Source organism: Pelobates fuscus, chromosome 11 (genome assembly GCF_036172605.1).
Source record: "Pelobates fuscus isolate aPelFus1 chromosome 11, aPelFus1.pri, whole genome shotgun sequence".
NCBI lineage: Eukaryota > Metazoa > Chordata > Amphibia > Anura > Pelobatidae > Pelobates > Pelobates fuscus.
In genome coordinates this window covers 134716021-134730824 of record NC_086327.1, presented here as the reverse complement: position 1 = coordinate 134730824, position 14804 = coordinate 134716021, and the positions used below count along the sequence as shown (strand labels likewise).

The 14804-nt window shown below is 40.1% G+C and overlaps 1 protein-coding gene across 4 annotated transcripts in view; it reads right to left on the bottom strand.

The window, feature by feature from the left end:
- Nucleotides 1–3556: 3556 nt before the first annotated feature.
- Nucleotides 3557–14804, bottom strand: part of APLP2 (amyloid beta precursor like protein 2) — a 72327-nt gene continuing 61079 nt past the window's right edge. For 2 of the 4 annotated variants that reach the window (XM_063436155.1, XM_063436157.1), the window contains 11 exons: nt 11636–11766; nt 11469–11543; nt 10443–10601; nt 10144–10272; nt 9711–9810; nt 9202–9375; nt 8281–8316; nt 6727–6809; nt 6227–6301; nt 5940–6095; nt 3557–5074 (listed from right to left, as the gene is read on the bottom strand). In XM_063436155.1, the coding sequence (XP_063292225.1) occupies nt 4973–5074; nt 5940–6095; nt 6227–6301; nt 6727–6809; nt 8281–8316; nt 9202–9375; nt 9711–9810; nt 10144–10272; nt 10443–10601; nt 11469–11543; nt 11636–11766 (1220 nt within the window). In that variant the 3' untranslated portion in view covers nt 3557–4972. The remainder of the gene's footprint in view (nt 5075–5939; nt 6096–6226; nt 6302–6726; nt 6810–8280; nt 8317–9201; nt 9376–9710; nt 9811–10143; nt 10273–10442; nt 10602–11468; nt 11544–11635; nt 11767–14804) is intronic. The other 2 variants (XM_063436156.1, XM_063436158.1) reach the window with 1 other exon arrangement.

The following is a 14804-nucleotide window of genomic DNA, read 5'->3' as shown; positions in this document are numbered from 1 at the left end:
AGTGAACGAAATACAGAGTGATTATTTTGCACATTTACTCTTAATACGTCTAGGTATGTGCATACAAAGGCATCAAGAGATACTATGCAGAAATGTAAGATTTAAAAGAGACAAACACTTAAATAGCGAAGATGTTGTTTGAAGATTATCTGCTATGTCTGCTGTGACAGTTTATCTACTGTTACAGTTTGTAAAGAGTACTCTGTTAAAATTAGTCAGGCTCTAAAAATAGATACTGTCTGTAGCTGCAGTTTATGCAGAATACTCTGTTACAATTATTGATAAATACAAGTTTGATACTGAAATCGTGTGACAACACAAAAGTATATGCTGTCTGATGTTACTATTAGATACAAGCTGTAGTCAAGGTATATCCTATTCCTGAGAAAGCACCTACTATGGTTAGTTAGTTAGTTAAATATAACCCCAGTATCGGTATAGAGAGAAAACAGATGGAAAAATTATTACTGTGCCTTCAAAGGCACCTACCAGGTAGGAGAGCTAACTACAGGTAATAAAGAGAGGAAAGGAAAAGGGGAGAGAGAAGATATCCTCACAGTGTAACTGTGCCTTCAAGGGCACCTCTCTTGTAATAAAACAGACTAGCTAGCGTCTAAGTAACTGTAGTCTTGATAAATGTAATGTGTTGTTTGATACACATTAACTGGTGTCAGTGCACTGAGAGCGCTGAAAGCGTTAAAGCCACAAACGATGTATGCGGCTAAATCCTTAATTCCCCTCCCGACGTACCCAAAACCTATATGGCTATTAGTTGCAATAGGGATATCCAGAGGTGATCACTGCAAGTGCAGAGGGTGTAGTACTAGGAGGGATCAGAAAAACCCAGACGCGCGTTTCGCCGGTAAGGCGGCTTTTCAAGGGGAACCTGATCGTGGCAGATTAGGCTTTTAAATAAGGCGCCCATTTACAGTATATACAGCTTAATGTATAATATATAGCGTAATGTACAGTATATACAGCTTAATGTAGAATATATAGCGTAATGTACAGTATATACAGCTTAATGTATAATATATAGCGTAATGTACAGTATATACAGCTTAATGTATAATACAGTTTAATGTATATTATACAGCTTAATGTAGGTATTCTGGTGAGTATAATAGCTCCCTTCAGGCATTTTCATGTAAACACTGCCTTTTCAGGGACACCTCCAGTGGCCACTGGAGGGGATTCCTGACTAAGGGCTGCGCAGTAAGCAGCCCTGCCATTCAGCATCCCCACGCTCTGCATGGAGACAATGAATTTTCCTCATAGACATGCATTGACTCAATGCATCTCTATGAGGAGGTCCGACTGGCCAAAACGGCATTTGGCCCCATGCCAATCCAATGATTTCCCTATTTTTCCTATGGGAATGCATTGGCCATATTGATGGTGTCACAAATGGGGCAGAGCCAATGTGAGTTTTAAACTTTTATAGGTGGGCTAAGAGGGGAGGAGGGGGGGGGGGGGGGGGGTGTAAGCCACCTAAATGGTGGCTTTAGCACTATAGTGTCAGAAATACATGTTTGTGCTCCTGTCCCTATAGTGATCCTTTAAATCACTATTTATACAGCTCTGGTCACACCTCCTTGCTTGTGACGGACAGCCTTTCTAAACACTTCCTGTATAGAGTCATCTAATGTTTACACTTCCTTTATCATCCATATGAATTGCCCATTCTGTATTAACTCAATGTTTTCGTTACTGTGGTTCCTCCCTCCCCATGATCTACTTCCAGGTGTTGCTCTCCGCCCATTTGTCACCTGACCATGTTGTGATGAAGCATTGGAAGGGACATGGCTTGCCCAGGATAGCCATCGGTGTTAAATGTCCACATGCCACCTAAAAATCCTATCACTGGTGGAGCCGGAACAAAGCATGTGATAGCGCAATCCTCGCGGATCATCAGTCATTAAAGGGTTAACTGATTCTTTATTCTATGAAGAATTAGGGGTGGTGAGCCAAAGGGGATTTGCAGAATTCCCCCCAAAAATTACACACACCAGCTCTCCACACCTTTTACAAACACTACCTGAGCAGCACGCCCACTGCAGCTCCCCACACCTCCTATAAACCACACTACCTGAGCAGAATGTATAGGTCTATGGCTCAATGCATATCCTACATTACGGAACACGGTCCCAGAGACTGTCTATATAAACGCAGTGAATACACTGCCATATAAAGAGGTTTAATGTTTTTCTGATGTAGAAATACCGGTATAAATCTCTACATATAATGCTGCTCCTACCTCACTAACACACAGTATGTCCCATCCTGACCCCTACACGTTGCCGAAGACCTGCATCTATATTCACTGTTAGCACTCGCACCTAATGGCCACCTTTAAGACTTCTCTAGGGTTTTACCAATTCTACGGAACTCCCTTCCCTGCTCCGTTAGACCCTCTCCAGTCTTCCTTAAAAAAAAAAAAAAAATTAAATTGATCTCACTTATTCAGGATAGCATATAAATTAAACTGTTCATAGCTTTCTCCCCTTGCACCTTAGTAACCCACCCCGCTTTCGCACTTGCATCTGTCACTCAAAAAAAACTAAAGGATTTGGCGGCAACATATTTCTTTCAATTATAAGGGGGAAATGTAACACTGAATGAGAATTTCAAAAGGTTACAAAGACAATAGGTTGGTGGGGACCCTGCTCAAAAGCGCTTACAATCTAGAAATAGAAAGGTATAAATTCCTCTATCAACCTCTTACTTTACATGAAATACATCATACTCTTCCCTCTTGTGCCACTTTCCCCAACTCCCTCTAGATAGAATGTGAGCTTGTTTGAGAAGAGTCCTCACCCTCTGTTCCTGTGCGTCCAGCTTGTCTTGTTAGGAATGCTCGTCTGTTAGTCCACCTGTTGTACAGCTCTGCGGAATGTGTTGGCACCTTATAATAAATATAATTACTTGGTCGGTCTAATTGGTCAGTGGATAATTAGGACTTTGTGCATTCTATCCACAGGGACAGGTATTTAACCCCAGGGGAAAATGCAAAATACAAGGATCTCCTATTAGGACAAAACGGTGGGTAATCATGGACTGTGTTTCTATTCTGCTCAGACATTAAGTTGCCATCACCTGAATGGGTTATTTGTTCTAAGCTATTGAAGGACTCTAGTTCTCTAGAATTGTATACCAGCTCTTCACTTGAATCACATTTCTGAATAAAAGCATAATGAATTCATTATCCTTATTTGTGATTTAGGATTAGTGCCCTTAGGTGTGACACGCGTCAGGGACTGTTTTCCTTCCACCCTGTACTCGTCCTGCTCCTCTTCAGTTTTTTTTAATAATGGATTAAAGTAATATTTAAATGGGAATATCGGAATTAAGGAGTTTCCGATGTTCCTGCTAAGGGTGCTGGTTTGTTGATCTACCATTGTAGTGGATGAGAACACATTATACACAAATATTGACTGGCCTAGGTGAGTGGTTACTTCAAAGTAAAATTATATTGCACTAAAATAAAAACAATTTCTTATGCGATTAAAATACATATACACCCAAATAAAGTGGAAGAAAAGTTCAGAGACATGTCTTCTATGGAAGTTAGAGTGTTTATTAATGTGTTTTCCAATTTTTACATTGCCCACAGAACACACAAAAGGATTTCGCAGGTCAAGGTCAAATCTGTGCATAGTGCGAGAGAAATTATAAAGGTTAAAACAAAAATAAAAATATATAATTATGAAAACATCACAGTATAGTGGAGGGAGAAGCAATAATAATAAAAAGGAAAACCTCGAAAGACACACCACAGGTTACCAGAACCTTAATATTGAGAAAATAACCGAAATCTGATGATGCAGTGACGGCTAACAAATTTACAAGCGATACAGAGACAGGGTGGGGGATCTGCAGACAATCTCGACTCCTCTAAAAGATAGGACACCCCATGTTTTCTGGATTATACACGGGGGCGGTGTTCACCAATTGCTCTCTGCCACACAGTGATTTGTTAAATGGCTGTGGCTACGAACGCCACACAGGTGGAAAGCTGCCAGGTTGTGCTTCGTGGTCATGCAATGATGCTATCAATGATCTTGTTCTTGGTACCAATATATGACGGAGGGGGCTTCCTAAACTGTTACAGTACCTATTTGGCAATGCTGAAAAAAAACAAAAAACTATCCTTTTGGAATGATTCGGGTTCTGGAATAAAATGGGCACTATGGCAAATTGACAGATATTGATATCAAGAACAAGACTACACTGGCTCTACCAAGCTTGGGGGGAAGGTAGAGGATCGCCATAAAATAAAAAATGAATACACCAGCCCAAGCAGGTAAATACCTAGAACAAGATCAGTAGTACACATAAGCGGTTTATGAACCTTAACGTTTGAGAAGCAAGTGGAACAGCTGCCCAAACACTAACAGGTCAGGTGCTACGTCTCTTCGGTATTAAGACTTCAACCTTAATTAACCTGTATTGATTGAAACCCCCTTCCCAAAAAGCCCTAATATTCCGCTTTGCTTCTTTTTCATCTTTAAATAAGCTAGTAAACTATGAAGATGCAGCATAAACAAGCATTCTACCAGAAACTCAGAACAGAAATTAACATTTTTCCATTTATATATATTTTTATATATATTTATATTATTTGTAGGAGACACACAAGTGATTGGAATTTAATCTTTTTGATAAAAAAAAAACCAAAATAAACAAATAACTACATCTTAAAAAGATCAGCAATAAAATCTCTTGAATGATTCGTTTAACTCTCTCTATTCTGTCACCCGTTTAAATGAAAAATGAATCTCAGAAGGGATTATTAAAAAGTCCAGGAGTTGCCCAAAGTAACAGGCTAGCACTCTCTTCAATGCAACGAATGATCAGTCGATAAACCAAAATCAACTCCCCTTTCTTTGGCCCCTTTACCCATTACATACCCCACCTGGGCTTGTGCAACCCAACCCTCCCTCGCCCCCTTCCCGCCCATTCAACGTGGCATTCAGATCTGCATCTGCTCGAGGTATTTATATGTGGGGTTTTCATAGCCGTGGTTCTGCATTTTATTCAGGTGACGCTCCTCGGGGGTCAGCATTGGGTCCACCTAGAAACACAAGAGTTAATGGTGAGCAGGTGCACAAAGGTAACAGCAGGTGTAAAATGTGTTTGGATGCGGAATCTGGTACATTGTAAGGGTTGGGGACCACAACAAAGTAAAAATGCTTCATAATTAAAAATCAGGAAAGTTTTAAGAGACACATTATATCAAACCTTACTGTACATTTACACTCCACGTCTAGAGCACAGTACTTTACACGTTATGCCACTGTCACTATCCTCCACTATACCAAACTCAATATTCCCTGAGGTCAGTTAGACCTACGGATAGCAGGCGCAATAATGGGAAAGATTCCAACAAGGAACATACAGATTATAGATAGGATTATAGTTACTGGAAGTAAGGGTTAGGTCCTAATCTACAATATAGTGCTTTACCTTAGACTTGTGCAAAAATGAGTTTGAGTCGGTTCAGTTTCTGAGATTTACCAGTCTCATTCAATAAATAACACACTACAGGTAAATGTCAGGTGAATTGATTTAATCTAATGTGGATTAAAATTATTTTGATTTAAACAGACAGACATATCTTTGCACAAGTCTACTTCACATATTCAATGGAATGGAGTAAAATTCAATGATATAGTGCCGACGTTAGCAGGACACTAGTCCATACCCTATTAAAACATTAATTGTTCTTTGTTGTTATTACTCCTTACACAAGTTATATTTAAAGCATTTAAAAACGGGGACCCTCGATTCTCTAGAGGGTACACCACTGAACAAAGCATTTTCTTGCGTTAAACATTTTTAATGTGATGCACTCTTTATATTAAAGATTTAGCAAATGGAATCATAATCAAGCCACATCCTAGCACATATGCTATATATAAAATGCTACAATGTCTCACCTCCACGATTCCATGGCTAATGGTTCCATATTGCCTTCTCCTCAGCAGGACAAGGCTAACCACAATTATTGTAGCTATGGCAACAGCAATAACGAGCAATCCAATGAGCGTCCCACTGCTAAAGCTGAACTCGTTGCGCAAGGATCCCTCAGATTCCTTAATGGGAATAGAATAATTTTTAAAATAAATTCAGCACATCAAGTGGAGGGGTATAGATTGCCCCCCAGATTGCAAAATGTTAAAATCCATAAAGACGTGAGGCTTATGACTGCTTCTGACATACATACCGGTTCATCCACCAGTCCTCTGACTCTCTCTGCATTGAAAATCATCTCCTTCACATCCACGGTCTCATCGATAACCTAAGCATAATCACGAAAAGATTGGATTAAGCAGTGAGGAATCTAGCGACCATACAAGCATTAAACAGGTGTGATGTGGAGGTCTGGGTGGATTCCAAACCTTACAGAGGTAGCATGTGCACACTCAGTAGAAGAACCCCCTCCCGATATTTAGCCCTGCAAACCACCACTTGATTACGAATAATATGAGATTACCAAATCTTGAGTCAGATTTCAGACAAATTATTCACTAAACAAGAAACTCCTAATAATTAAACTGGAAACATTCTCTATTTCTTATTTTTCCAGCTTGGCTAATTCAGATAAAATTCACAGCGAACTTCCGAGGACTAAACCAATAGTCATCCTGGAAGGTCCAATCCCAGTTTTGGTTCTCTACGGAGATTAGGTCAGAGTGACAGATTTCGGACAGAGAAATGTCTCACCACTTTCTGGTCAGCTTTGCCCTTGCTGTTGATGAGCTTCTCCTCGGCACCAATCAGTGTGTTAAGATTGGCCATCCCGGAACCTGAATAGAAAGAAATGCGAGTCAGGTGGGGGAAAGCTCCAAAATCAGGAGAAGAGATGTAACGAGTGCAATCACATGGGGCGTGAGACTGGAACAGGACAATGTGCGGCCAACTTCTTACAGGTGCAAAATGATGAGACCTGATGATTAAATGCTTCCCATCCTTTACATGGGCAATCCCAAATACACTCAAATTAGAGCTGTTCAAATATTGCAGTCCCAGCAAGAGTAGAACACCCTTTAAATGATGTGTTACCGAATTTCCCTTAGACTTTAACAGGTTTAACATCCATTACCATGATATAAATATAATTTACGTCTCCCATTCACTTGCAGAGTTGTTTAGACTGTCAATCAAGAAGTGGAAAATGTTTCTGGGGCAGTTTAGTGCCACACAGTCCACCCCCAGTAACAAGTATCAGGCATGGTTCAATGGGAAATGTATAAATCAGCATTGAACACTTTTTAGAAATACATGGAGGTTCTGCACTATTGCATGGGATTAGTTTATCCTGACTTCATTCAGTAAACAGTCGGCTTTATCAGTGTTTACTTTGCAGCATTTGACATAGCTTAACACTTGCCAAACCTGCAAGTACACTGTGTAAAGCATTTTCAGCTTTCCTTAAAATTAAAAATAACCTCAAATTCTCTCTCCATGTATGTATATTATTGTGCAATTTTTTTTATAAGCTTCTAAACCCGCAGCATGTGCCTTTCATGTACCCATCAGCAGAGTATTCTACGATTTCTCACCCTAGATAAGGATTATCTAATACTACTCCCCCATCCCTAATATTTCTGCAACGTACGACCGACTAAAACTAAAATGCTAGTTTATTTACTTCTATGATTTCCCTGAACAGCTGGCTATACAAGAAATGGCCGTTTTATGCTCCGTTAATTATACATCCCATTTTCATTCCCAAGATGTTTATCCCCACAATCAATAACCGGATCCTCCCAGGAAAAGGTAGGGAAGCTGCCCAAAACTTTAGTATCCATGCTCGAATGAATGAATGATTAAAATGGAGGGGGAGGGGGAGGGGAAGGAATGATATCACGGTTGGCTGCGTCCGTCTGTCTAGGTGGACTGTTTCCCCATGCGATTGCACCGTACTTTACATAAGAAACAATTCCTGGACTATAAATCCTACACCATCTAATGATTCTAGAGAATAACGGAAACCAAAGCAATGAGAAAGGAAGTGATCCCCATTCACCAAAATATACACCAGCAACTCATAGGTGATAAGTCTTCCAGAGACGCAATTAGGCGTCTGATCAGATCAGAAGGATATCGATTTGAGATTTTCTTTTTACTTTGAATCAGAAAGCTTTTCGTAATTAAATGAGTTGCTGCCCTAATCAGGCATTAACGATGGTCGTCTGACCCGAAACAAAATTGAAGGAGGAGAAACAGAGATGGGATGGGGAAGAAGCAGAGAGACGCGGCAAGAGCAGAACCAACCTTTTCTCACTGGAGCATACGAATCCGGTTGCGTGTCTAAGCGGGAGTATCAGGGAGTGAGGTGCAGGAGGACAGGAGGGGTGGCGGGAGTAAGAAAAAAAAATAAAATAAAAAGATAGAAAAGCAGAAAAATAAAGATTAAAAATAACTAAAAAGCCTTGTGAATGTATTGCAGGCTTGTGAGCTGGGTTAGTGCAGCACAAATATTACAGTTTAAAGAAACATTCAGTTTGGCACAGGACATTATATGCATATATATTATGCATATGTAGTGCACAGAATATGGGAAAAGTGAGACAATTGGTGCTTTATCACTATATAAACCACAGCAATCGGGGCTCCTACCTGCTGTAGGAGTGTGTGACCTACAGGGGGCAACATTAAGCTTCATCTCACACATTGCATTCAACTGAATACCATAGTAATAAACAGAAGATTCTGTTCAAATAAAGGTATTTTTGTTAGACAGTGAGGGCCCATGTCTATGTTTAGAGGGTGTGCACTTTAAGGCCCCAATTAATGGATGTCCACACAGCCATGGTCAAACTAGCCGGATTGAGCTGAAAAATACTTAAAAAAAAAAAAAAATGGACTTTGTCACAGACCGGCCTTTCTGACAATGGCCTAGTAGAGAAAGCAGTCTGTTGATCCTGTAATGTAATCATTCATCAATTAAACTCCTAAAACAGAAAAATACATTCTCAGTAGACAAAAATGTATATAATAAATACATAACTTCCAGTAAGCAAGGCTAGAGAACAAAAATATGCAGTGCTGGGTGTTACTACATGGCACGTGACAGATACAGAGTCTCTTTAAATATTTTCTTTGTGTGTGAGACTGGGTTCCCATAGAACGTCATCGTACACTGTATCGTGTGCAATGATTCTGCTGTTCAGGTAAAGCCTTTCGTTAACTTACCTTCGGCCTCTGGAATGGCTGGGAAAGTTTTCACCTGGAACGGACGAAAAGGGCTACCTTCTTTCAGAGAGACCTCCTCGCTCTCTTCCTCACTGACCCTCACATCTCCCTGCGATTCCGAGAACGAGGACGTGAACTGATCCATGTCCGCTTTCTGCTCCTGGAAAAGCTCATCTAGATGGGAAAAGGCCAGCAAAATAGTTAAATAACTCCTAATTCATGGAATGATTTACAAAACATGGGTTTATCAACCCAAACAAAGACATTTCATGTTCAGAAACATCAGAAAGGAGTATCTTTAGAATTGATTTTCACTGGTTTTGCATAGAAAGGTTACTGCATTACTCTATATAAGGTAAGGTATATTTCCAAATTTGTTTTAAACAAATGATAGCAAGGTGAATGTTCTTGAATAAACCACTTTCAGATTTCTGTGTTGCTCAGGGTGGATAGGTGCATCACAAAACAAACAAAATCACTTTCAGAATATCAGGCGTCCGGATACCAACCAATCTCGTCCTGAATCTCATCGGCAACATATGGGATTTTGTAAAGCAGAGAAAGGCTCTGATTCATTCTTTCCTCAATCACATGAAGATGGGTCATAACCTGAAACAAGAACACAGTGTCTATTACCCTGCAGTCTTAAACCTCTTTATTTAAACCACTGGATGGCCGGAGTCAGTCCTTCGACCATCACAAGGTCTTTCTAAAACGGTCTTAAGTTATCACAAACAGACAATATATTTCATGAAGAGATGTTTCTAGATTTGAAACAAAGACAACATTTCTGTAGTAAAACTATTTATACAAATTATATACATGCTAAGCGGAGCTATTTTAAGCCATTTGTATCTGCTGAACAAAGTTTTCGGTAGATCTAAACTGGGCTTTGTTTCAGTTAAAAGTAAAATTATAAGGATGTTGGGCGCAACCTGTTACCTGGGATCTCATTTGTGCCGCCTTTTCTGGATCGACAACTAGAACGTGCTCGTAGTGGCGGACGGTGTGAAGTTTATCTTTATTCTCTGCTCTGACGTAACGTTTCAGGGCCTGCAGGATGCGGTGTGGCTGCCGTGCACAAAGTGACAATAATTACTAGTTATCTTTGTATAAGAGTTTTTGGAACATAATTAAAACAACCTCTTTCCATGTGCTATAGCAGTTTGTCAGTTATTTCTGTTATAGATTGAGAATGATACGTTGATGCAATATAAGCAATAAAACAGATTATTACTCACACGAGGAGGACTGGCCTGAAGTGCAAAAAGATAATTCTCCAGCGCAACGCGGCGTTTGTCATTCAACATGGCTTCTACGCGCTCCAGGTGAGTCTCCACCAATTGTTGCTTTTCATGCGCAGTCTCCTTCTCGAGGGCTTTTATAATGGCATGGAAATGCTGCAGAGAGAGACATTGTCCCTTGGTAAGGCAATCTATTTACATCAAATGTTATTATGGGTACAATAATGGTTTAATGTATTTACAACACCCGACAATTACACCTGTTCACAGGAATGAGTAATTGACAAAGCAGGGGTCGCCATTTCATGGATTCACGTTCTATACAGGGTATTCAGATAGAAAACATTCACTCACATTTTAGGGTCGTAAGCGCAATGGTTATTTATGGCTCTTCACTACCAACACGTAATCAGATTGGGTCTGCACTCCCACAATCCTGTGCGCAGTTCCCACTGCATTGTGGGATAATTTGCTTGGTGTTGTGTAAACGCTCTGCATCATTCTTTTGGATTATAGAGCTGCGCAGAAAGCGGGTGGTAAAAATAAAATAGTATCTATGCTTTTTGTAGTAATTTGGCTATGACATACAGGCGGCTGCTGTGCCCTCTAAAAAAGCAACAGCGTGTTTCATCTGCACGACAAACGCTCAATAAGAAAGAGCTTAAGGTTTAGATTAAAAAAATAATAAATTACTTCTGCAGGCTTTAGTTCACTTATCATAAAACATGACAAAAGCCTTTTCTTTCAGGGGCTGTTTAGATGGTAAAATTCTAGATCGAGTTGAAGCTGGTACTTCTCTGGCAGCTCCTTGCTCCCACACTTTGTAAACTCTATTCAAGTGGGTAGTGGAGGAGTGGCGCAGTATAGATCAGCATAAGACACCATAAGGACTGCAGCCTGAGCATATGTGAACACACACATTCCTTTAACAGTGCAGTACACAAGCAAGCGATGTGTCAGGATCAGATGACACGCAGTTTAATGTTTACTCAGCACCGTTTCTGATCCAGACTGCACTCTTACCTGAGTGAGCGTCTGTTTTTCGGCCTTTGGCAGATTTTTAGCTTGCAGCTCAGCCTCTTCCCATTCCTTCTTAACCTGGGGTGAGACGTAAATAATTAAAAAAAAAAAAAAAAGGTGCAGTGCAAACTGGGGGAGGGATTAGCCATATTTAAAGTCTGTAAGCTTACCCGATCCATGCGGTTACGGTGTCGAACCTCCAGCTGTTCTTTGGCTTTTTGGAATCGTGCGTGCTCGTTATCATCTGCAGGAGTTTCTAAATAGATGTCCACGTAATCTGCAGGAGCAGGCGTTGTTGGGACTGGAAGGGTTAAAGGACATGGTAACCACTATTTGGAATTTATTGATATTTATATTAACAAAGTAACCATCAAAACAGAAAATGAGGAGGCCTAAAAATGAAGTGCTGCGGTTACACATCAGTAGTGAATGTGACTGCATTCATAAAGCAGATTTAGAATGTTTAGATTGACCAAACAAGCTGTTAAAATTCTGATAATTTTTTTCTGAATTTGAAATTCTGATTTTTTATTCACACAGTGAAAAGCATAATTTCAGACTGTGTAGGAAGCTGCCCCCCATTCAGCCACAAAAATTGAAATATATCTTAATGCAGCATATGGGATTGTTTTTTTGGCAACGTTTTACACACTGCCTGGTGCTGTTCATTTATTCCACCTACTCACAAGCCAGAAATAAAAAAATAAATAAAACCCTGAACACGGATTAAAATAAATAAATAAAATCGATAAAAAGTTTGATGCTGCAGACCCTGAGATCGCAAACATGGAAGGGGCTGAGATGCACAGAGTCCGTAACCTCTTCCACTGGAATCTGGACTCCTTTTCCATTATTTATGGATAAATGAAAAGCAACCAGGAAATTAACTCGTTTTGGTACCTTTTCAAAAATAAACTTCATATTATGTTCATAATTTAAAACATTTATGTAAAAATATAACCAATTGTGTTCAAGAATCCAGATGAAAAAAAGAAAAAGAGGGAGTGAGTGGGTGGGAATAAAATAATTCCGGCCTTTTCCTACGCTCCCATGAAACCTATATATTGCCAGCAGTATCGACATGTAGTCCTATCCTCACTGACTGTGCAGAATGAGGTCTCGCAGAACAGAAAGCCGACACATTGTCACAATCCGATCCTTTTACACCATAGTTCGACACATGATCAATCCTGTATTATTTACAGACATATCATGCAGCAAACAAACCTTTTTCTAGTCGGCGGTCGGAAAATGGCTGATTGTGAGGAAAAGTTTCGAAAGGCTGCTGAGATTTCGGATTTGGCAATCTCAATAAAAACACATTCTCTGCAAAAATTTAGCTTTTAGTTTCTACAACTCCAACTCATTGGCTGCCACTGAACTCCAACTCTCAAAGCTCAGGCAATATGCCGTTGCAGCTGGCTGCTGCCGTGAAGTAGTGAGAGGCAATGTAGACGTACTGTACATGTTCCAGCAGTGTGTGGTATGTGCGGCTAAAGTAATTCCAGCAATAGTGCAGGGACTCTCGTATGACCAGCATTAACCTCTTCTTAACCAATGGCATTCCACGTATGTCAGTAACTGCATAGAGGGATTTCCAGTACTCATAAACGAGTGACGCTAATGTGGGCACTTGCTTACTCACTTAACGTGAAAGAATTCATAGTGAGAGAAGTCGCTAAGTTTAGGGAGACTGGGGAACATTATATATGGAGGGAGAGAGAATGGGGGTGCATAGATAAAGGAAAGCTTTGGAGTGGAAACAAATGGACTAGTAACAGAAAGCAAGACTGTGCATTATTAATAAAGTAACGCATCCTCCAGAGTGTCTCGTTAAACAGACCTCACAGAAGACAGCCACGACTAGCCAAATGAGAACATTTCCCATTAACCTCAGGCTGCCTGAGGATGTCCAGGCTACTCATATCTGCTTTAGTCTATTTTTTTTTATTTAGCAGCCGGATTATAAAAGTACAAATCCTGTACTGTAGAAACAAAGGCTGTCTCTGTTACGATAGTTTCACCAGTTTGGTCATGTGATGGGTGCGTTTGGCACGGTCTTTTCCTCTCCACGGTTCACAGGAGCGCACAAATCGTAAGATCAGGACATGTGGCCAGCCCTACACCCATATCCCAGGAGATAAAGGGATATGAAGGAGGCAAGGAGGGGGATTCGTTATTTGCCAGGGGACAAAAATACAAATCACGAAAAAACATCACTTAATAAAACCTGTTGGAGGAGATAAAGTATTTACATCACCATCGAATACTTGTGTCACAGTGAGAATTAACCTGTGTGTTTGCGGAAAATTACCTGTGTAAATCAGATTCTTTGTGTTGGCTACAACCCAATGTGACCACATTAACCTGGGGAACAATATTTCCCTTATAGAATAGGGATGGCTTTATGCGCTGAACTCCATAATGTAAAGATAGTTTAAGCCGGAAAAGCAAAAATCAAGCTACCAATTGCTGACCTGGAAGAATTCTCCACTATAGTCACAGTTTGATCATTTTAGCAAGTTAGAGTTCAATAAGAAACAACTGACAGTTTAATATCCCGACCCCCTGCCCTCCATTATGTTTAGTGAGTAAGGGGTCTTTGAAGGTGAAATGAAATGAAACAATGAAATCCAAACCCCTCCCAACGTTCACAAGTAGGAGCTTGATGTTGGACCTCCAATTTCACTAATAAAATACTGGGAAGTCAACGTTCACACAGGTCACAGTACAAGTTTGTTTCATTCTGATTGGCTCAGCATAGTCACTCACATTTTTATTTGGGCCAATTGTATTATTTGGCCAGTTACATCGATTAAATCATTTGATTTTATTAATCTAAGACAATGCAGAGCATTTCGGTATTTTGTTCTAAATGAAAGAACAGCATGAAGCAAGAACAAGGATAAATCTATTGCAGTGAGTGATAAGGCAGGAGACAGGCCCGCCATATCATCTCCTAGCTTATTACAAACACCAACAATAGTACAAATAAAAATATAAGCTGAGACAGCAAGAGGTTTACATAAGAAATTCCATTTAGGGGAGAAGACAGACAGAGCAGGGAATGTAGCGCAGAGGATCAGACTGCAGGTTTGAATTTTCTTGATTTTGAAGCATAGGATGTCACATTAGTAAGAGAGTGTAATCACAGAAGCAGCAAGTTATAATGAGACACACAGGATACGGTAAATATATACTTATGGCGTCCATATATATTTAACCAAAAACAGCAGACAATGTGAACGGGCGCTAGGCTCAATTAAAGGCGAAAGACGCGAAGCAGACAGAAGGAACACGGAAAAATAGAATGGGTTCCAAAATTGAAAAAAATCACAC